The sequence below is a fragment of the Bombina bombina genome, chromosome 3, assembly GCF_027579735.1.
Source record: "Bombina bombina isolate aBomBom1 chromosome 3, aBomBom1.pri, whole genome shotgun sequence".
In the NCBI taxonomy this organism is placed as follows: domain Eukaryota; kingdom Metazoa; phylum Chordata; class Amphibia; order Anura; family Bombinatoridae; genus Bombina; species Bombina bombina.
The window spans coordinates 672,472,564-672,495,519 of record NC_069501.1 but is presented as its reverse complement, the minus strand read 5'-3'; the positions used below and the strand labels follow the sequence as shown (position 1 = coordinate 672,495,519).

The following is a 22,956-nucleotide window of genomic DNA, read 5'->3' as shown; positions in this document are numbered from 1 at the left end:
TAGTTTATATAATTGCGAGATCAAATGGGATGGGTGTGTTGTTGCTGTGCATAGGTTTTCAAAGGAGGTTCTGCGTCTTGTCAGATCAGATTTCTCCTTGTGAGTGTTAAAGAAGTGTCGAATCTGAGCAACTCTGAACCATGAAGTGAAAACTTCAGGATCCCATTCCGCAAGCTCCTCCTGTGTCTTCAGTTTATCTTGACAGAGGATATTATATATTGCCGAGTCAGCAAGGCTACAAGTCCTATCCGGTTGATGTGTACTAGTGATAAATCCTAAATCAGGGTTTTCACTGATAGGGGAAACCGGTGAACTCAGGGAGGATATATAAGAGGCTTTTTTGAGCAGTCTATCCCAGTCCGTCAGGACCTCATCTACCAGAGGGTAGAGCTTGGTCACTTGTGGTCTATGAGGAGGGGAGATCCAAGCCAGGGCCCCCACGTTACCTCTCTTCAGGATGGTATTATCCACCTGGATCCAAGCTTTATTGGGAGAGTTCTGGCACCACTCAACCAGTCTTTGAAGTGATATTGCTCTCTGGTAAATACGTAGGTCTGGAATTCCCAAACCACCACCATTGCGGGGGAGAAACATTGTTCTCCTACTGATTCTCGGCTTCGTGTCTCTCCATACATACGATTCTATCGCTGATTGGATTTGGTGGACAATGTGGGATGCTGCAGCTGAGGGAATAGTCTGCATGATATAAAGCACTCGCGGGAGCACGTTCATTTTAACCACTCCAGTGCGGCCTAGCCAGGAGATAGTTTTATTTCTCCAGTTCGAAAGATCCCTGATTATTTCGTCTCTGACAGATTTGTAGTTCAAATCTATTATCTCCTTTAGTGTGGGTACTAGAAGTATGCCCAGATATTTGAGATTACCATGAGCGACTTTTAATGGACATTCGTCCTCTATGGCTCTAAACTCGGTCGGGGGGACTGTGATATTCATGATTTCAGATTTCAGGGGGTTTAATAAGAAATTTGACACCCTCCCATATGCAGAGAACTCTTCCACCACAACCCCTAGAGAGTGTTCCGGGTCTGAAATTAAAAGAAGAACATCATCGGCGTACATGGCGAGCTTATGCTCGGAGCCTTCCACCTTGATTCCCCTGATCTCAGTGTTTGTTCGGATCTTAATTGCCAGGATTTCGATCGTGAGAACGAATAGTAGGGGGGACAAGGGACACCCTTGTCTGGTCCCGTTTCCAATCGTGAAGGCATCAGAGAGAGTGCCATTTACCCTTACTCTAGCATTAGGGGATGAGTACAGAGACATTATCCTGTTCACAAGCTTAGGACCAAAACCGAATTTAATTAGGGTTTGGTAGATAAATGACCAGCTAACCCGGTCAAATGCTTTCTCAGCGTCTGTTGAGACCAGGGCTAGTGGTACCTTATTATTATGAGCATATGTGATCATCTGGAGGACCTTGAGGGTGTTATCCCTCGCCTCTCGTCTTGGGACGAAACCTACCTGATCCGGGGAGACTAACCGAGGGAGATATTTGTTGAGACGGTTGGCTATTGTTCTGGCTAGTATTTTAACATCCAGGTTGAGCAACGATATAGGTCTATAATTCTCGGGTCTGGAGTCTGGTTTGCCCGGCTTAGGGATCACAGTAATGTGAGCCTCTAACATCGATCGAGGCAGCCACGGGGAGTCTGAGAGTGCATTGAAGAGATTTAACATTTCTGGGGCTAATATGTCCCTGAAAACTTTATAATATTTGGCTCCGAAGCCATCTGGTCCCGGGCTTTTGCCAGTTGTCATATCTTTGATAGCCTGTTTAATTTCCTCCATGGTAAATGGCGCTTCTAAGGCTTCAGAGTCTGATTGCGAAAGTGTTGGGACCTCTATTTTGTCAAGATACTCCTGTATCTTTCTCATCTCTTGCTCCTGACCTTCAGAGTCATTTTGTAGGTTATATAGATTCGCGTAATAGAACCCGAATATCTCCGCTATCGACTTGGCATCCTCTCTGGATGTCCCATCAGGGTGCATCATGGAGTGAACATAATGCTTCCTTTTTTTACGTGCGATGGCCCTTGCCAGCAGGCGTCCTGCCTTGTCGCCCTGTTCAAAGAATTGTTGTCTCAGTAGTAGGGCTGTTTTTTGTTGGTCTTCATGCAAGAACTTCAAAAGTTCAGCTCTTGCCTGAGCCAGGGCCCTGATGAGTGAGTCATCAGCTGGTGCCTCTTTGTGTGCTTTTTCCGCTGTATCTACCTCAGATAGTAATCTCTGATATAACTCCCTCCGCTTCCTGATTATCCTAGCCTTTTGTTTTAGAAATATGCCTCTGATTGTACACTTATGTGCTTCCCAGACCCCTGTGGGCTGGACCTCTGACCTCTCATGTATCTGGAAGTATTCTATTAAAGTTTTTTCGATTTCCAACCTCAAGACCGGATCGTCCAATAAGGTATCGTCCAGTCTCCAGACGTATGGTGTGGTAGGTGCAGTAGACCATGACACCGAGCAAGCGATCGGAGCATGGTCCGACCACGTGATAGGAAGTATATTACTGTTCGTGGTGATAGTCAATCCTGTTGTGTCTGTAAACCAGTAATCTATTCTGGAGTACTTTCTGTAGGGGTGAGAGTAAAATGTATAGTTTTTAGCAGTAGGGTGCTGTACCCTCCAAATGTCATGAAGTGCTGCTTCTTTAAGCAAAGAAGATATGCGTTTGAGAGCCCTGTGTGGGACGCTGGAGATTCCGTTGGAGGTATCTAGGGTTGGGTCTAGAGGGGCATTCATATCACCTCCTAAATATAAAACACCAGATTGTAACTCCAAGACTTTGTGGATCACTTTTTGGAAGAAGGTATGTTGATGTTGATTAGGGCAGTAGACGTTGACCAGTGTAATGGGCCTACCATACATGAGACCATTTAGTAAGATGTACCTACCCTCCGGGTCTCTGTGCACAAGAGTAGGTTGGAATGGTGTTGTAGAGCCAAAAATAATTCCGACCCCATTCTTTTTACTAGGGCCGGATGCAAAAAAGGCAGTAGGGTAGTGTTGGTTGGACCAGCGTGGTTCATGACCCAATGCAAAGTGTGTTTCTTGTAAATAGATAATGTCCCCCCCATGTCTGTGTAGATCTCTAAGGACCATAGAACGCTTAGCGGGGCTGTTTAGACCTTTCACATTTATGGAGATCATTTCTATGGGACGGGACTTAACCTGTGAGCTTACCATTTTAAATATGGGGCAGGGAGAAGGGGGGGGGGGGAGAGAAAAAAAAAAAAAAAAAAAAAAAAAAAAAAGGGGGGGGGGGGGGAGAGAGGGAGGGAGGGCGAGTGATGGAAAGTGTAGAGAGGGGAAAAGACGGAGAGGAGAGGTGTTAGGTTGGATGTTAGAGAGAAGAAGAAAAACGACCTTGGTCGTAAACAAGTATATGGAGATTCCGGAGAACCTGTGTTTCAATCAATTTATAGTAGTAATAAAAACAAAAAATGAAACCAAAAAAGAAAAAACTGAGTAGGTTAATACTCAGGTATGTACCTAGGTTCTAATAAAATGACAAACAACTAAGGTACCAAAGCAGGGGTAGTGTTCCCTGCCATCTTACACTCTATGTTAACATCTCTTTTGTAAAACTTATAACAGTAAACAAGTACGATTATGAATTGCAGATCATTTAAACTTCCCTCCCAGGGTTAAGCGGGGGCACCCAACTAGTGATCTATTATGACTAATAGGGGAACGTAATCTCTGAGCAACCTTTATTATGATCAAAATTATTCAAGGCCTACGGAGTTAGAGCTCCTCCCTATGTGATGCTAAGGGCCATTTTTTATCTAGAGGCTACCTATTGTTTAGTCGATCATTGCGGACTCCCGGAGTGTATTCTCTCCAGCAGGCCTATATAATGACCCAAATATGATGATGGCTAATGTATGGCAATCTCACTTCGACATGGTTTACAGTCAGAGGGCATGAGAATTAATGCGCTCCACTTGGATTACTTTTTAGGTGGATTTCCAGTCCTCTAGTCTGTCCTCAGACTGTAAATAATTCTCAATTTTAGCTAAATTTTAAGAGCTTATCCCCCATGAAGAGGCTACTATCACATATCTACTAGAATCATTTTTCATGTTCTCTTTGTATAGGTAACCCAATGGTTGCTTAAGTCTAAACGGGAAATAATCTTTCTATAAAACCAGAGAGGATAAGACAATAAAGAAAAAACAGGAATGCATTCATCATATTTATATTCATAACATATCAACAAAATTTTTTTTTTTTTTTTTTTTTTTTTTTTTTTTTTAGGACTTAACTGGGTCTTGATCAGTCTCTCTCATCTGTCAGATGAACATATGTCCATGTACGAAGTGCAAAATAAGGCAGTTCAGATAAAGAGAGAAAGAAGAAAACAGGAATGCACCCATCACAATCATATTCTTAACTTATCAACAAAGATTTTTTTTTTTTTTTTTTTTTTTTTTTTTACACTTAACTGAGTCCTGATCGACCTCTCTTATCCACCTGGTGAACATAAATCTGTATGCAAAGTGCAAAATTAAGCAGTTCAGTGCATAGTAACAAAGTACAACTGTAAGTCTCTCACCGCTCAACCTGGGAGATGATGGATTCCGTTGTTTTCTTCAGCCCTGTGATCCATGGGGGCAGCAGGAGCTTTATCAGGGAGCCTGATGTTGAGGCCCAGAGCTTGATTAAAGGATGCCAGGTCCGCAGGAGTCTTGAGGACGTGTGTGGCGTTGTCTTTAGCAACAATGAGGCTTGTGGGGAAACCCCATCTGTATGAGATCCTGTTGGCCTTTAGTGTGGTTGTGACAAATTTGAGGTCTCTCCTTTTTTGGAGGGTAGTCGGGCTGAGATCTGAGTAAACTTGTATCTCTGTTCCTCTGAATTCGATCCGCTGCTTATTCCTGGCCATTCTCAGTATCTCCTCTTTTTCTTTAAAGGAGAGCAACTTTAGGATAATATCCCTTGGAGGGGCTCTATTTGGGGGTTTAGGGCGCAGTGCCCTATGGGCTCTTTCTATTTTAACCTCTTGGCTTGTTTCATCATTTCGGAGGTACCTGACAAAGTCTTGTATATAAGCTACTATTGCAGGAGGTTCAACTGTTTCGGGGACCCCTCGCAGCCTAAGATTGTTCCTCCGACTGCGATTTTCAAGGTCCTCCACACGGTCTAAGAGTGAGTGAACAGCATTCTCCTGTGCTTGCAGGACACTAGCTTGGTGTTGCAGGTCTGAGCTGAGGGCCTCGTGTTTTTCCTCTGCTTGGGTCACTCTTCTATCAACCGCTGCGACATCTCTTTTCAGCTCTTGGAACATTGACTTAAAATCCCTCATGGCTTCTTTGATATCTTCCTTTGAAGAAAGGAGCTTGAGATCCTCCTTAGTCACACAGTTCTGATGAGTGGGCAATTTAGGGGTATCATGAATTTGTGCTAAGGTAGATTTCAGCTGGGCATCTTGTTTCCCCGCTGGTGTTGCAGGTTCAGTTGATATTAGGTAGTTTTCCATTATAGAGGATTGTGTGTTTTTAGGTGGTCTGGTTTGTCTCTTGCTGGACATCACATATATATAGTCCGTATTGCTGTTTTTGTTAAAAAGAGGGCAAATAAGAGGAGTAGGAGGAGGGCCCAGCTATTGGTGACTGATCAAACTGTAAATTCCCTCTTCACTTGGGGTTATAGCTTCTCTACCTCCCTCTCCCCTTCAGACAGATGTTATATAGGGCCCAGCAATATATAATGTCCCAGGTGGAAGTGGTGATAATAAAAACGAATGTTTAACTTCTAACTCAGTTATCAGGTTAATAGGCCTCTCAGTTCAGCATTAAACAAAGCTTATGTCCTTAGCTATGGTGCAGCTCCCTTTGGTGTGATACGATAATGCACCCGAGATAGTGACCTGATGTGTCTGCAGAACTGAACAGGGCCCAGCTCTTCACTATTACCAACTTAGCTGTATATCAGGCCTGCTGGGGTGTCAGAATTTGCAGGGCCCAGACACAATCTATTAGTTTTCTCCCCTTTCTTCCTACCAGGTAATTTCAGTCACCTCTAGATACCGATAGGATGGCTGTGGTAGCTTACCCTGTGAGGCTTGAATGATGTACGGCCTTCAGCCACGTGGTCGCTACTTATCTGCGGCGAGAGCTCCAATCTCCCAGCCACTCCGTGCCCCCGGATCTTATTATGGGGCTCCGCTAGTTGGGGTGAACTTGTCAGGCGGACCGCTGCTGAGCTCCGATGTCTAGGTGCGCGGTTACACAGCTCTGTTGCCGGGGATAAAGTCGTCTGTGCCGGGAGTGATGGCGGCGTTACCGCGGCTTCTCAAGGTTGCGTCTGGTGACTCCGCTCCGGCTCAGACCCCCGAGGCTCTACTGGTACTCTGTTCAGTCTCCCTGTGTTGGAGCGTGGAGCATGTAGCTAGGCAGGGGTATTTACCCTGGAGCTGCGGGTGTTAGGTCAGCTGGGCCGGAGTCGGGTGGTGTGTGCTCCAGGCTCCTTTTAAGCAGATCTCTTTTCAGCCAGGGGTTTTAAACTTGGTCCGGTTGGGGAGTCAGGGTTGAGGGATCATAAACTGCAAATTTTCATATTAAACTTAAGATATGGTGTACTTATTTTCGGTGTAAGATTAGCAGGGACAGCAGAGCTTTTCTAGAAAGCAGCCATTCTCAGCAGTGGCTAGGCTCCGCCCCCCTAAAGACTGTGATTTCTTTCTTAGATCCCACTCCTCATTTACCTGCCCAGCTGAGACCTCTTATATGGGGTGCTGTGTGCAGCAGGGTGTAGAAAGAATGACTCGCTTTATTATATCCATGTTGCTTCTTTCTTACTTGTCGATATAACATTTCTCAAGTACTTTTTATTTGCACATCCCCTGACTGGTCAGGTTTAGTGTATTAGATTTGATACTGCTAATACTACTATTAGGATATATTTATGTTGCAACTGATTTGAATAAATTGTTCTGCATATATTACATTTTTCACACTGTGTGGGGGGACGGGCCCTCCATGACAACTCCTTTGTTGTCTATCTCTACTATTGTGCTAGTAAATAATATTTTTCAAAAAGAGTGCTGAAATCCCTGTCTTTTTTCATCCTGGTTGATATACTCTGGATGATTTCTCTTGTAATTAAAAACATTTCATATTTTTATAAGGGTCTGCACCACTAATTATAAAGCTTAAGAAAGTATAGCCGGTTTAGGCCACCTTTGAATAACTAGCTTAAAGCAAATGCTTCCCTTCTGTATACATTTCTTTATATATATATATATATATATATATATATATATATATATATATATATATATATATATGTGTGTGTGTATGCAATATAAATTTATATATTGATATGGATATATAGGTATAGATATACATTTCACAAAAAATAAGGGCATTATAGTTTTTATTAAAAAACAAAGTACCATTTGTTTAAAATAAAAAACAACTGCACTAGGCAGTGTTTTCGCAGTAAATATATATGTATATGACAATATACATATATATATATATTTATGTGTTAAAGGGACATTAAATCCACATTTTATTTTTCTTGATTCAGATAGAGACTACAGTTTTAAACAACATCCCAATGTACCTCTATGATCTAATTTGCTTACGGCTAGATTTAGAGTTCTGCGGCCAAAGGGGTGCGTTAGCTACGCATGCTTTTTTTCCCCGCACCTTTTAAATACCGCTGGTATTTAGAGTTCACAGAATGGCTGCGTTTTCAGTGCGTTAGGCTCCAAAAAGGGAGCGTAGAGCATAATATACCGCCACTGCAACTCTCGATACCAGCGGTGCTTACGGACGCGGCCAGCTTCAAAAACGTGCTCGTGCACGATTCCCCCATAGGAAACAATGGGGCCGTTTGAGCTGAAAAAAAATCTAACACCTGCAAAAAAGCAGCTTTCAGCTCCTAACGCAGCCCCATTGTTTCCTATGGGGAAACACTTCCTAAGTCTGCACCTAACATCCTAACATGTACCCCGAGTCTAAACACCCCTAACCTTACACTTATTAACCCCTATTCTGCCGCCCCCACTATCACTGAACCCTGCATATTATTATTAACCCCTAATCTGCCGCTCCGTACACCGCCGCAACCTACGTTATCCCTATGTACCCCTAATCTGCTGCCCCTAACACCGCCGACCCCTATATTATATTTATTAACCCCTAATCTGCCGCCCCCAATGTCGCCTCCACCTACCTACAATAATTAACCCCTAATCTGCCGACCGGACCTCACCGCTACTCTAATAAATGTATTAACCCCTAAAGCTAAGTCTAACCCTAACACTAACACCCCCCTAAGTTAAATATAATTTAAATCTAACGAAATAAATTAACTCTTATTAAATAAATTATTCCTATTTAAAGCTAAATACTTACCTGTAAAATAAATCCTAATATAGCTACAATATAAATTATAATTATATTGTAGCTATTTAAGGATTAATATTTATTTTACAGGCAACTTTGTAATTATTTTAACCAGGTACAATAGCTATTAAATAGTTAAGAACTATCGGAACAGCCAATAGAACAGCCAATAGAATGCAAGCTCAATCTGATTGGCTGATTGGATCAGCCAATCGGATTGAACTTGAATCTGATTGGCTGATTCCATCAGCCAATCAGATTTTTCCTACCTTAATTCCGATTGGCTGATAGAATCCTATCAGCCAATCGGAATTCGAGGGACGCCATCTTGGATGACGTCCCTTAAAGGAACCGTCATTCGTCGGAGAAGATGGATGTTCCGCGTCGGCGGGATGAACTACATGGATCCGGAAGAAAGAAGATTGAAGATGCCGCTTGATAGAAGACTTCAGCCGGATCATGGACCTCTTCATCTCCCGCTTGGATGAAGACTTCAGCCGGATCATGGACATCTTCAGCCCACCACTTGGGCTTGGATCAAGACATCGGAGGCTCTTCTGGATCGATCGGTGAACCTGGCGTGGTGAAGACAAGGTAGGGAGATCTTCAGGGGCTTAGTGTTAGGTTTATTTAAGGGGGGTTTGGGTTAGATTAGGGGTATGTGGGTGGTGGGTTGTAATGTTGGGGGGGTGTATTGTATGGTTTTTTTTTACAGGCAAAAGACCTGAATTCTTTGGGGCATGCCCCGCAAAGAGCCCTTTTCAGGGCTGGTAAGTTAAAAGAGCTTTTCTATTTTAATTTTAGAATAGGGTAGGGCATTTTTTTATTTTGGGGGTCTTTGTTATTTTATTAGGGGGCTTAGAGTAGGTGTAATTAGTTTAAAATTGTTGTAATATTTTTCTAATGTTTGTAAATATTTTTTTATTTTTTGTAACTTAGTTCTTTTTTATTTTTTGTACTTTAGTTAGTTTATTTCATTGTATTTATTTGTAGGTATTGTATTTAATTAATTTATTGATAGTGTAGTGTTAGGTTTAATTGTAGATAATTGTAGGTATTTTATTTAATTAATTTAATGATAGTGTAGTGTTAGGTTTAATTGTAACTTAGGTTAGGATTTATTTTACAGGTAATTTTGTAATTATTTTAACTAGGTAACTATTAAATAGTTATTAACTATTTAATAGCTATTGTACCTGGTTAAAATAAATACAAAGTTACCTGTAAAATAAATATTAATCCTAAAATAGCTACAATATAATTATAATTTATATTGTAGCTATATTAGGGTTTATTTTACAGGTAAGTATTTAGCTTTAAATAGGAATAATTTATTTAATAAGAGTTAATTTATTTCATTAGATTTAAATTATATTTAACTTAGGGGGTGTTAGGGTTAGGGTTAGACTTAGCTTTAGGGGTTAATACATTTATTATAGTAGCGGTGAGGTCCGGTCGGCAGATTAGGGGTTAATAAGTGTAGGTAGGTGTCGGCGACGTTGACGGGGGCAGATTAGGGGTTAATAAATATAATAGAGGGGTCGGCGGTGTTAGGGGCAGCAGATTAGGGGTACATAAGTATAACGTAGGTGGCGGCGGTGTGCGGTCGGCAGATTAGGGGTTAAAAAATTTTATTATAGTGGCGGCGATGTGGGGGGACCTCGGTTTAGGGGTAGATAGGTAGTTTACTGGTGTTAGTGTACTTTAGAGCACAGTAGTTAAGAGCTTTATGAACCGGCGTTAGCCCAAAAAGCTCTTAACTCCTGTTTTTTTTTTGCAGCTGGAGTTTTGTCACACACAACACCACCAGCAAAACAGAATCATTCTGTTTTGCTGGTGGTGTTGTGTGTGGCTGCAAGTCGCCGTTGTGAGTTGTTCATCTGTCTTGATGAAGGCTTCTATGTAAGCCGAAACGTCAACCTATCCTTATGACTTTCTAACGTTGTTGTTATAAACAATAAACTAACTTTGATGTATATAAATCCTGAGAGTGCCCTCCCTTTCCTAGCTCTTATCTACAATCCATTGAGGATTGCACCCAGGTGCTTCATTATTAGTTGAAGCTGGAGTGCTGGAACACGTGCTAATTGGATTATATATATATATATATATATATATATATATATATAGTCATATACATATATATTTACAAACTGCTGCCATCACTGCGCTACTTATCCCTTTTCTGCGCAATGTTCTGAAGCCGTCTCTGGCGGCATCAGTACGAGGCTCCCTTTGGAGCCTATGGTTCCACTGTCTCGTGAGCATTATGCTTCCATGCAATGCAAACGCGAGGTAGCATTTGCATTGCACCTAACTTATAATACCAGCGCACATTAGTGTGCGCTGAAATTACAAAGTGGAGCGCAAATATTGCTTCAGCAAAATCGATATATATCGCTCCACTTATAATTTGTCGTAAAATGTTTAATAACTTTCATTAAAACAACTTTCAAATATAAATCTATTTTGCCCTGCTTTTCTGTAATTTAAAGGGACAGTCAACACCAGAATTTGTGTTGTTTAAAAAGATAGATAATCTCTTTATTACCTATTCCCCAGTTTTGCATAACCAAGATAGTTATAATAATACACTTTTTACCTCTGTGATTACCTTGTATCTAAGCCTCTGCAAACTGTCCCCTGATTACAGTTCTTTTGACAGACTTGCATTTTAGCCAATCAGTGCTGACTCCTAGGTAACTTCACGAGCGTGAGCTCAATGTTATCTATATGACACACATGAACTAATGCCCTCTAGTGGTAAAAAAAACTGTCAGAATGCATTCAGATTAGAGGCGGCCTTCAAGGTCTAAGAAATTAGCATATCAGCCTCCTAGGTTTAGCTTTCAACTAAGAATACCAAGGGATTAGGGAACAAAGCAAAATTGTTGATAAAAGTACATTGGGAAAGTTGTTTAAAATTACATGCCCTATTTGAATCATGAAAGTTTATTTTGGACTTGACTGTCCCTTTAAGACTTAAAACAAAGAGATTGCCAATTCTGGTAACTGGAGAAACACATGATAGGCTTCTAAAGTGTAACCCTGCCGCATGCCTGTCCCTAACTGGCTTCACCAGAGATTATCAGATAAAGGAAAGCAAAAAAAAAATAGTTTGCTAACATAATGGCTGTGGCTAGCCTTGTCTACTTCAATAACAAGTCAGGATTGGCTCCTCTTAATAAAGGAAATGGTGGGTTAAGCTATTGAAAAAAAAATTGCAGAAAAAAATGTGTTTATGCATTCAAAACATTTTCAATTTTACCCACTATGTAAACTTACTGTTGAAAAATGTTTAAATGTCAAGGTGCTTATTGCCCCTTTAAAGATATTACATACACATCTTGATGGTATAAAGATCTGTGTGCTTTTCAGTGCCACCATATCTTTAGGTGGCCTGAGCTATTTTCTTGCTGTGTCACATGGAGGATGTAACTTATTATTTTTCATTTCTACCATTTTTCCTATTATTTTATTAATGTTCGCTCAGAGATGTTGGAGCTGTAGTGGACCCATCCAATGTCTTCTGCAGCTCACAGAGGTTTACCATATACTGCTAAAAACATCTTTAGCTGCATCATTGGTTATATTAGTGGGGGGGGCCTGCTTTACCAGGAGCTGCAGAAAATATTAGATCTGCAAGTAGAAGGACAGGAATGGTTCTTAAGGGTGCTGGGGGATAATATGCTCCCCATTCATTACTGTGGCACCTCCAAACATTAAAGGTGACAGCTGCTATAAATTTGTAAACTAGGGTTGCTGTTGGGGTTTTTTGCACTATGCAGTGTTCTGTTTAGAGGAGGGGACAGGTGGAGAAGGAGAAATAAAAATGTAAAGGTCAGAAAAGGTAGCAGATAAGGTTCCTCTACCAGGTTTTTTAAGGAAAAGTTTAAGCCACACCCACAGGTGCCACACAAGCCCACAGTCTGCTAGCAGACCCCTGCCAACAAGCTCTTTAACCTCCCGCATACTGGAAAGCCTACAAAAGAATTGGGAAGTGTGCGAAAGTAGTCTGAAAAATGTATCCACCAAAAACTAAATGTATGCTTACCTGATAAATTACTTTCTTTTACGATATGCCGAGTCCACGGATTTCATCCTTACTTGTGGGATATTAACCTCCTGCTAACAGGAAGTGGCAAAGAGCACCACAGCAGAGCCGTATATATACCCCCTCCCTTCCCCTCCACCTCCTGTCATTCGGCCGAAGGTTATAGGAAGAGAAAAGGAAAGGCTAAAAAGGTGCAGAGGTGACTGAAGTTTTCAAAAAAATTAAATAAATCTGTCTTAAAATAACAGGGTGGGCCGTGGACTCGTCATATCGTAAAAGAAAGTAATTTATCAGGTAAGCATAAATTTAGTTTTCTTTTACAAAGATATGACGAGTCCACGGATTTCATCCTTACTTGTGGGAAACCAATACCAAAGCAATAGGACACGGATGAAAGGGAGGGACAAGACAGAGACCTAATCAGAAGGCACCACTGCTTGAAGAACCTTTCTCCCAAAGATAGCCTCAGAAGAAGCAAAAGTATCAAATTTGGAAAATTTGGAAAAAGTGTGAAGGGACGACCAAGTCGCAGCCTTACAAATCTGTTCAACAGATGCATCGTTTTTAAAGGCCCATGTGGAAGCCACAGCCCTAGTAGAATGAGCCGTAATTATTTCAGGAGGTTGCTGTCCAGCAGTCTCATATGCCAGGCGGATGATACTTCTCAGCCAAAAAGAAAGAGAGGTAGCCGTAGCTTTCTGACCCCTACACTTTCCAGAATAAACAATGAATAATGAAGATGACTGACGGAAATCTTTAGATGCCTGTAAGTAACACTTTAAGGCACGGACCACGTCCAAATTATGTAACAGACGCTCCTTCTTAGAAGAAGGGTTAGGACACAAGGAAGGAACAACAATTTCCTGATTAATATTCTTATTTGAAACAACCTTAGGAAGGAACCCAGGTTTGGTACGTAAAACCACCTTATCAGAATGAAAAATTAGATAAGGCGAATCACACTGCAACGCTGAAAGCTCAGAAACTCTTCGAGCAGAAGAAATAGCAACCAGAAACAGAACTTTCCAAGATAACAGTTTAATATCTATGGAATGCATAGGTTCAAACGGAACCCCTTGAAGAACCCGAAGAACTAAATTCAAACTCCAGGGAGGAGTAATAGGTCTAAATACAGGCTTAATTCTAGATAGAGCCTGACAAAAACATCCGGTACATTTGCCAAACGTTTGTGAAACAGAATTGACAAAGTTAAAATTTGTCCCTTTAACCCCTTAATGACCACAGCACTTTTCCATTTTCTGTCCGTTTGGGACCAAGGCTATTTTTACATTTTTGCTGTGTTTGTGTTTAGCTGTAATTTTCCTCTTACTCATTTACTGTACCCATACATATTATATACCGTTTTTCTCGCCATTAAATGGACTTTCTAAAGATACCATTATTTTTATCATATCTTATAATTTACTATAAAAAAATTATAAAATATGAGGAAAAAATGGAAAAAAACACACTTTTTCTAACTTTGACCCCCAAAATCTGTTACACATCTACAACCACCAAAAAACACCCATGCTAAATAGTTTCTAAATTTTGTCCTGATTTTAGAAATACCCAATGTTTACATGTTCTTTGCTTTTTTGTAAACTATAGGGCCATAAATACAAGTAGCACTTTGCTATTTCCAAACCATTTCTTTTCAAAATTAGCGATAGTTACATTAGAACACTGATATCTTTCAGGAATCTCTGAATAGCCATTGACATGTATATATATTTTTTTAGTAGACAACCCAAAGTATTGATCTAGGCCCATTTTGGTATATTTCATGCCACCATTTCACCGCCAAATGCAATCAAATACAAAAAATCGTTCACTTTTCACAATTTTTTTCACAAACGTTTGGTTTCTAACTTAAATTATTTACAAACAGCTTGTGCAATTATGGCATAAATGGTTGTAAATTCTTCTCTGGGATCCGCTTTGTTCAGAAATAGCAGACATATATGACTTTGGCGTTGCTTTTTGGTAATTAGAAGGCCGCTAAATGCCACTGCGCACCACACGTGTATTATGCCCAGCAGTGAAGGGGTTAATTAGGGAGCATGTAGGGAGCTTTTTGGGGTAGTTTTAGCTTTAGTGTAGTGTAGAAGACAACCCCAAGTATTGATCTAGGCCAATTTTGGTATATTTCATGCCACCATTTCACCGCCAAATGCGATCAAATTAAAAAAAACGTTAATTTTTTCTCAATTTTAGGTTTCTCACTGAAATTATTTACAAACAGCTTGTGCAATTATGGCACAAATGGTTGTAAATGCTTCTCTGGGATCCCCTTTGTTCAGAAATATCAGACATATATGGCTTTGGCATTGCTTTTTTGTAATTAGAAGGCCTCTAAATGCCGCTGCGCATCACACGTGTATTATGGCTAGCAGTGAAGGGGTTAATTATGTAGCTTGTAGGGAGCTTGCAGGGTTAATTTTAGCTTTAGTTTAGAGCTCAGCCTCCCACCTGAAACATCAGACCCCCTGATCCCTCCCAAGCAGCTCTCTTCCCTCCCCCACCCCACAATTGACCCCGCCATCTTAAGTACTGGCAGAAACTCTGCCAGTACTAAAATAAAAGGTATTTGGCCCTTTTTTTAAAAAAAAAAAAAAAAAGCATATTTACATATGCTGATGTGTAGGATCCCCCCTTAGACCCCAACCTCACTGCTCCCCCACCAAACAGCTCTCTAACCCTTCCCCTCTGCCTTAATGGGTGCCATCTTGGGTACTGGCAGCTGTCTGCCAGTACCCAGTTTTGTAAAAAAATGTGCCTTTTTTTAAAAAAATGCCCTTTTCTGTAGTGTAGCTTCCCCCCCCCCCCCACCAAGACCAACCCCCAACCCCTTCCAGGTCCCTTAGATTACATTTTTAATATTTAAATTTTATTAGTTTTTTTTAACTTTTAACTTTTTTTTTTCTGTAGTGTAGCGGTTCCCACCCGTTCCCGCCCCGTGCACGTGCCCTCCCGCCACCCCCCGTGCACGTGCACGCTCCCGTGCGCACCCCCGTAGGTCCCGCCCCCGATCCCGCCCCCTCCACTCCACACAGAGCATCGATGGCCGCCCACCCGCCTCCCACGTAAGCTCCCACCCACCAACGATACCGGCCATCGATGTCCGGTGGCTCTCTCTGCATCGGATGGCCAAGGGGAGTTATTGCAGGATGCCTCCATATCGAGGCATCACTGCAATAACTGGAAAGCAGCTGGAAGCGAGCAGGATCGCTTCCAGCTGCTTTCCAGACCAAAGACATACGCCACACGTCCTCGGTCATTAACTGTATTTTTTTTGAGGACGTGTGGCGTACGTCCTTGGTCGTTAAGGGGTTAAGGAACTCGCTGATAACCCTTTCTCCAATCCTTCTTGGAGAAAAGACAGAATCCTAGGAATCCTAACCTTACTCCATGAGTAACCCTTGGATTCACACCAATAAAGATATTTACGCCATATCTTATGATAGATTTTTTTAGTGACAAGCTTTCTAGCCTGTATCAAAGTATTAATGACTGAATCAGAGAATCCTAGCTTCGATAAAATCAAGCGTTCAATCTCCATGCAGTCAGCTGCAGAGAAATTAGATTTGGATGTTGGAAAGGCCCTTGAATGAGAAGGTCCTGTCTCAATTGAAGTTTCCACGGAGGCAGAGAGGACATGTCCACTAGATACGCATACCAAGTCCTGCGTGGCCACGCAGGCGCTATCAGGATCACTGAAGCTCTCTCCTGTTTGTTTCGAGCAATCACGCGTGGGAGGAGAGGAAACGGCAGAAACACATAAGCTAGGCTGAACAACTAAGGCACTGCCAAGGCATCTATCAGTTCGGCCTGAGGATCCCTTGACCGGGATCCGTATCTTGGAAGCTTGGCATTCTGACGAGATGTCATCAAATCCAATTCCGGTCTGCCCCATCTGAGAATCAATGAGGCAAATACCTCCGGGTGAAGTTCCCACTCCCCCGGATGAAAAGTCTGTCGACTTAGAAAATCTGCTTCCCAGTTCTCTACCCCTGGGATGTAGATCTCTGACAGATGACAAGAGTGGGCCTCTGCCCAACTGATTATCTTGGATACTTCTATCATCACTAAGGAACTCCTTGTTCCCCCATGATGATTGACATATGCCACAGTCGTTACGTTGTCCGACTGGAATCTGATGAATTTGGCCGAAGCCAACTGAGGCCATGCCTGAAGCGCATTGAATATTGCCCTCAGTTCCAGAATATTGATTGGAAGTAGAGACTCCACTTGAGCCCAAACACCCTGAGCCTTCAGGGAATTCCAAACTGCACCCCAGCCCAGAAGGCTGGCATCCGTTGTCACTATCACCCACGAGGGTTTGCGGAAACAAGTCCCCTGGGACAGATGATCCGGCGACAACCACCAAAGAAGGGAGTTTCTGGTCTCTTGATCCAGAATTATCTGAGGAGATAAATCCGCATAATCCCCATTCCACTGACCGAGCATGCACAGTTGCAGTGGTCTGAGATGAAAGCGGGCAAACGGAACGATGTCCATTGCCGCTACAATTAATCCAATTACCTCCATACACTGAGCCACTGATGGCGGAGGAATGGACTGAAGTGCTCGGCAAGTATTCAGAATCTTTGATTCTCTGACCTCCGTCAGAAATACTTTCATGGCTACTGAGTCTATCAGAGTTCCCAAGAAAGGAACCCTTGTCACCTTCCAGCCGTGAGTTCTCAGAAAAGACAATACTGTGTCCATGTGAGATTTTGTCAGATGATATGATGATGCCTGAATCAGAATATCGTCAAGATAAAGCGCCACCGCTATCCCTTGCGGTCAGAGAACCGCCAAAACAGACCCTAGAACCTTTGTGAAGATTCTGGGTGCTGTGGCCAACCCGAAAGGAAGAGCCACAAACTGATAATGTTTGTCCAAGAAAGCAAATCTTAGAAACCGATGATGATCCTTGTAGATTGGAATATGAGAGTAAGCATCCTTCAAATCCACGGTAGTCATATATTGACCCTCCTGGATCATTGGCAAAATCGTTTGAATTGTCTCCATCTTGAATGATGGAACTCTTAGAAATTTGTTTAGACACTTGAGGTCTAAAATGGGTCTGAACGTTCGCTCTTTTTTCAAAACTACAAATAGGTTTGAGTAAAACCCCTGTCCCTGTTCCAATTCTGGAACTGGACAGATTACTCCCATAGTAAAAAGGTCTTTTACACAGCGTAAGAACGCCTCTCTTTTTATCTGGTTTGCAGATAATTTTGAAAGATGAAATCTCCCTCTTGGGAGAAAATCCTTGAATTCTAATTGATAACCGTGGGTCACTATTTCTAGTGCCCAGGAATCCTGAACATCTCTTGCCCAAGCCTGAGCAAAGAAAGAGAGTCTGCCCCCTACTAGATCCGGTCCCGGATCGGGGGCCACCCCTTCATGCTGTCTTAGGACCAGCAGTGGGTTTTTTGGATTGTTTACCCTTATTCCAGTTCTGATTGGGTCTCCAGACTGACTTAGATTGGGTAAAATTCCCTTCCTGCTTTGTGGAAGAAGAAGAAGAGGGGGGTCCTCCTTTAAAGTTCCGAAAGGAACGAAAATTATTCTGTTTACCCCTCATTTTAACAGACTTATCCTGAGGTAGGGCATGGCCTTTACCTCCTGTAATATCAGAAATGATTTCCTTCAATTCTGGCGCAAAAAGGGTCTTACCTTTAAAGGGAATAGCTAAAAGCTTATGTTTTGATGACACATCAGCAGACCAAGATTTGAGCCACAATGCTCTATGTGCTAAAATAGCAAATCCTGCATTTTCTGCTGCTAATTTAGCAATTTGAAAAGTGGCATCAGCAATAAAAGAATTAGTTAGCTTAAGAGCCTTAATTCTATCTAAAATGTCATCTAATGGAGTCTCAACCTTAAGAGACTCTTCTAGAGCCTCAAACCAAAAAGCTGCTGCAGTTGTTACTGGAACAACGCAAGCCATAGGTTGTAAAATAAATCCCTGATTAACAAACAATTTCTTTAGTAGACCCTCTAATTTCTTATCCATAGGGTCCTTGAAAGCACAACTATCCTCAATGGGTATAGTAGTACGCTTAACTATGGAAGATATAGCTCCCTTTTTTGCCATGAGTTCCGAATGGTATCTGATATGGGAAACATTTTCTTAAAATTAGGAGAGGGAGAAAACGGTATACCTGGTCTATCCATTCCTTACTAATAATTTCAGAAATTCTCTTAGGAACCGGAAAAACATAAGTGTAAGTAGGAACTTCTAAATATTTATCCATTTTACACAATTTCTCTGGAGGAATCACAATAGGATCCCAATCATCCAGAGTCGCTAAAACCTCCCTAAGTAACAGGCGGAGGTGTTCAAGCTTAAATTTAAATGACATAGCATCCGAATCTGTCTGAGGCAAAACATTCCCTGAATCAGAAATTTCACCCTCAGACAGTAATTCCCTCATCCCCAACTCAGAGCACTGTGAGGGAACATCGGAAATAGCTAATAAAGCATCAGAGGATTCAGTATTTACATTAATACTTGACCTACTGTGTTTACCCTGCAACACTGGTAATTTAGACAATACCTCTGTAAGGGTAGTTGACATAACTGCAGCCATCTCCTGCAGAGTAAAGGAATTAGACGCACTAGAAGTACTAGGCGTCGCTTGTGTGGGCGTTAAAGGTTGTGACACTTGGGGAGAATTGGATGGCATATCCTGATTCTCTTCAGACTGAGAATCATCCTTAGGCACACTTTCCTTATTTAAAATATGCTTTTTACATTGTAAGGCCCTTTCAGTACAAAAGTTACTCAATGAGAAACCTCAATGTCAGACATGTTGAACAGACTAGTAATACCACAAAAGTCGTTTAAACACTTATTTATAGCATAAAATAAACATAAGAAAAAATGTGTTCTGTGCCTTTAAGAAAAGAAAAAGTAAACAATTTTTCCAAAATGCTCAAAAAACGTTAAATTATTCCCAAATGTAACTAATATCGTTGGTTAATCCAAAAATTACTGCACCCAGAAGCAAAGGCAGAAATAAGGTTTTAGAAGTACTTACAGTGGAGGCTCCTCCATTTGAGCACTCCCGCACGTGAACACCCAAATAAAAGGGGGGAAAAAGAAAGAAAATAATTTATTTGGATGAATAAATATAATTTCTCCTATTGGAAAAATTATATTTATTCAGCCAAAAATTTTCTAGTCTAGACTGTCAAGTTTTATTTACAAAAAAAAAACCTTTTATATACAGCTATGCTCTATTATACTTCTCTACCGCACGTGCGGTAGAGAAGTATAGCTTGCCAAATAAATTTGCATATTTTTCCTCTATGCTTGCAGTGCAGCCCATAACTGAGCCTATACCGCTCTTAATTGCACACTATTTAGTGTGCTAATTGGGCTATTTGTATGGGCGGCCAGCAGAGGGAGCACTTTTTTTCCCAAGTTTTCTTTTTTTTTTTTTTGCTGGCTCAGTCTGGTTTGGCCAGGACTCCCGGGAGAAATGAGCATCTAAATTGTAAGTGTATGATTGTATCTTCTACTTTTAGCCCTGCTGCGGGCTAGCACTGCACCGGACCGGCCAGGGAAGCATTGAAGTCAGAGTGTCAGACAGCAATGTATATCCTCCCCCAGTACATGCCTCTGCTTTGGAATAAGTTTTTGTGTGGTGTCGTGGGTGTCTAAGTTACAGAGTTAGCAAGATGTTGAAACATATTTGTCTTGGGCTGCAGACACTCTCATTTTATTATTACTTAAAGTAATAAAATGAGTCTGCAGCCCAAGACAAATACGTTTCAACATCTTGCTAACTCTGTAACTTAGACACCCATGACACCACACACAAACTTATTCCAAAGCAGAGGCATGTACTGGGGGAGGATATACATTGCTGGCCTGTCTGACACTCTGACTTCAGTGCTGCAGCTGCCGCCCGCCGGGGAAATGAAAAATGTATGAGCTTCCTTGCCCTTGCTCTCTTTCAATGCATCCCATTCCCTTTGAAAATTCATGAAACAGACGGCCCCAGAGTCATACAGAAACACTCCCCCGGGTCCCCCTCTCTATTCTTGAAATATTGAGTGCTTTGCTTGGTGATATAAGAGGAAGAGTAATTGCTAGTTAGCATACATAATTATGAGACTTAAAATGAAAATAAGATATTGTGGAATAGCCCCACATGACCACACAGGACTTTATTAAGTGCCAGCATTATTCCCTCTACTGATCAAGACGCATGTATACATCAGGTGCCCTCATTTTAATAAAACTCTTATAAGATGCTAATTCATTAGAGTTTGCAAAATGTTTGTATTAGGCTTAGAGGTAAGGGAAAAGGATTACTTCATTTTTATTGTCAGTAAAAAAAATATGATTTATTTTTTACAGTTAATTAAAAAAAAAATACTTTTATCCTATGTAAGAGAATGGTTACCCTTTTTTAGTTTAATCAGTACTTAGTTTTTTAAATGATGTTTTTCCTTTTAATTATTTTTAGCCTGGTATATTGTGTCACTTCTGCATAAGACTCTCCCATAAACTGTTTATTTGCTTTTTTGCACAAGACTTGACCATATTAGAGTCTGCAGTGTAGATAAGCAAATCACTGGAAATATGTATGACAAGTTCCCTTTATTTTTATTTTTTTAAATAAAAGTGGAACTAGTGTGTGTATGTGTGTGCGTGTGTGTATATATATATATATATATATATATATATATATATATATATATATATATATATATTGAAGAGCAATCTGAGGGGCGGGGCTTTATTTCAAGGGGTGTGGTCAGGGGAGGGGCTAAGTGCACCTCCATCTTCATAATTCACCAGCCGCCACTGAGTACTTATATCAACATCTAGTCAAAAAATAGATGAAAATACCCTCTGCACCTCGCCACAGCTCTGCTGTGGTTCCTACCTGCCCCCAGGGTACTTCGAAACAAGTTTCCAACCCTTCAGACCAGCTACACAGTCCAGGAGCCACCGAGTTACTGATTGCTGCTGCTTAGCCTGAAGGAAGTGCGCATCTGAGCGTGTGAAAATAAGATCCGCCCCTTAAGGTCAAACGTCAGAGTAGGCCCAAACAACACCACATGGGAATGCAGTTTTGCACCAAAATAAAAGTACACACAAAATACAACCCTCCAACATAAAACCAACAAGTTTTAAGTGCCAAAAATAAAAAACATTGTTTTTCACATTGTCTCCCATGTCACATAATGCCCAAATATCAATTAATGATAAAAATAATATAGGGACTCCAGTAATACTCCTCTTATTAAAATAGGTTTTACTGCTTACCCCATTCCCATACAGGGAAATAATGCCAGCCAGTTCTGGTACACCAAGTCTCCTCAGAAAAAAAGGCTGCACATACCTTAATGCTGCTTGTAGCATGAAACCGGTCTCCACACTGAAGATGTCTCATGGTTACCTTCAGAAGTCTTGTGGGAACCAGCGTGGATCTTAGTTACAAATGCTAAGATCATCAAACCTCAGGGCAGAAATCTTCTTCCATATCCCCCTGAGGAAAATAGTACACACCAGTACCATTTAAAATAAAAAAAACTTCTTGATTGAAGAAACTAAAACTAACACCTCACTTTACTATGTCTTTCTAGTATAACACAGGCAAAGAGAATGACTGGAGGGGAAGGGAGGGGCTATATATACAGCTCTGCTGTGGTGCTCTTTGCCACTTCCTGTTAGCAGGAGGTCAATATCCCACAAGTAAGGATGAAATCCGTGGACTCGTCATATCTTTGTAAAAGAAAGCAAATTAATATTCCTCTTGTGCATCTCATTGAAATATGTGATAGGTTTATTCAATTCTGTTAATAACTACCTCAGCACTTATTGCCCCTAACAAGCTTTATGTTTTATTTACCTTAGGAATGGGCACAAGTACAATGACTCGTGCTAGAGCTACTATGCAACATATTGCTGACCACTTGCTCCAATCTAAGTCTGAATTAGGTAATGTGAAATCAATACTACTGGGCATGTTAGTAAGTTAATCCATTACTTGATGTTAAAGGAACATTAAGACCTCAAATGTCGCTGAAACATTAAAGAGGCATGAAACCCAACATTATTCTTTCAGGATGTAGATAGAACATGCAGTTTTAAACAACTTTACAATTTACTTTTATTATCAAAGTTGCTTTATTCTCTTTGTATCCTTTGTTGAAGGGGTAGCATTGCATTACTGAGAGTTAGCTAACCAATCTGGGTTAACCAATGACAAGAGGGATATATGTGCACCCATTAATTAGCAGCTGGCTTCCAGTAGTGCATTGCTGCTCCTGAGCCTACCTAGATATGCTTTTTTTTTTTTTTTTTTACAAAGGATACTAAGAGAAGGTAGCAAATTAGATAATGGAAGTCAATTGGAAAATTGTTTAACATTGTATGCTCTATCTAAATCATGAAATAACCATTTTAGGTTTGAAATCCCTTTCATTTATCAGCAACTTTTGAGGCCTTAGTTAATATTAGAGTCAGTTATTCATTTTGAGCTTTGT

The 22,956-nt window shown here is 41.0% G+C and overlaps 1 protein-coding gene across 3 annotated transcripts in view; it reads left to right on the top strand.

Moving 5' to 3' along the window:
• Nucleotides 1-22,956, top strand: part of LOC128651869 (complement factor B) — a 148,609-nt gene that overhangs the window by 71,639 nt on the left and 54,014 nt on the right. For all 3 annotated transcript variants that reach the window (XM_053704846.1, XM_053704845.1, XM_053704847.1), the window contains one exon: nt 22,325-22,408. In XM_053704846.1, coding sequence (XP_053560821.1) covers nt 22,325-22,408 — 84 coding nt within the window. The remainder of the gene's footprint in view (nt 1-22,324; nt 22,409-22,956) is intronic.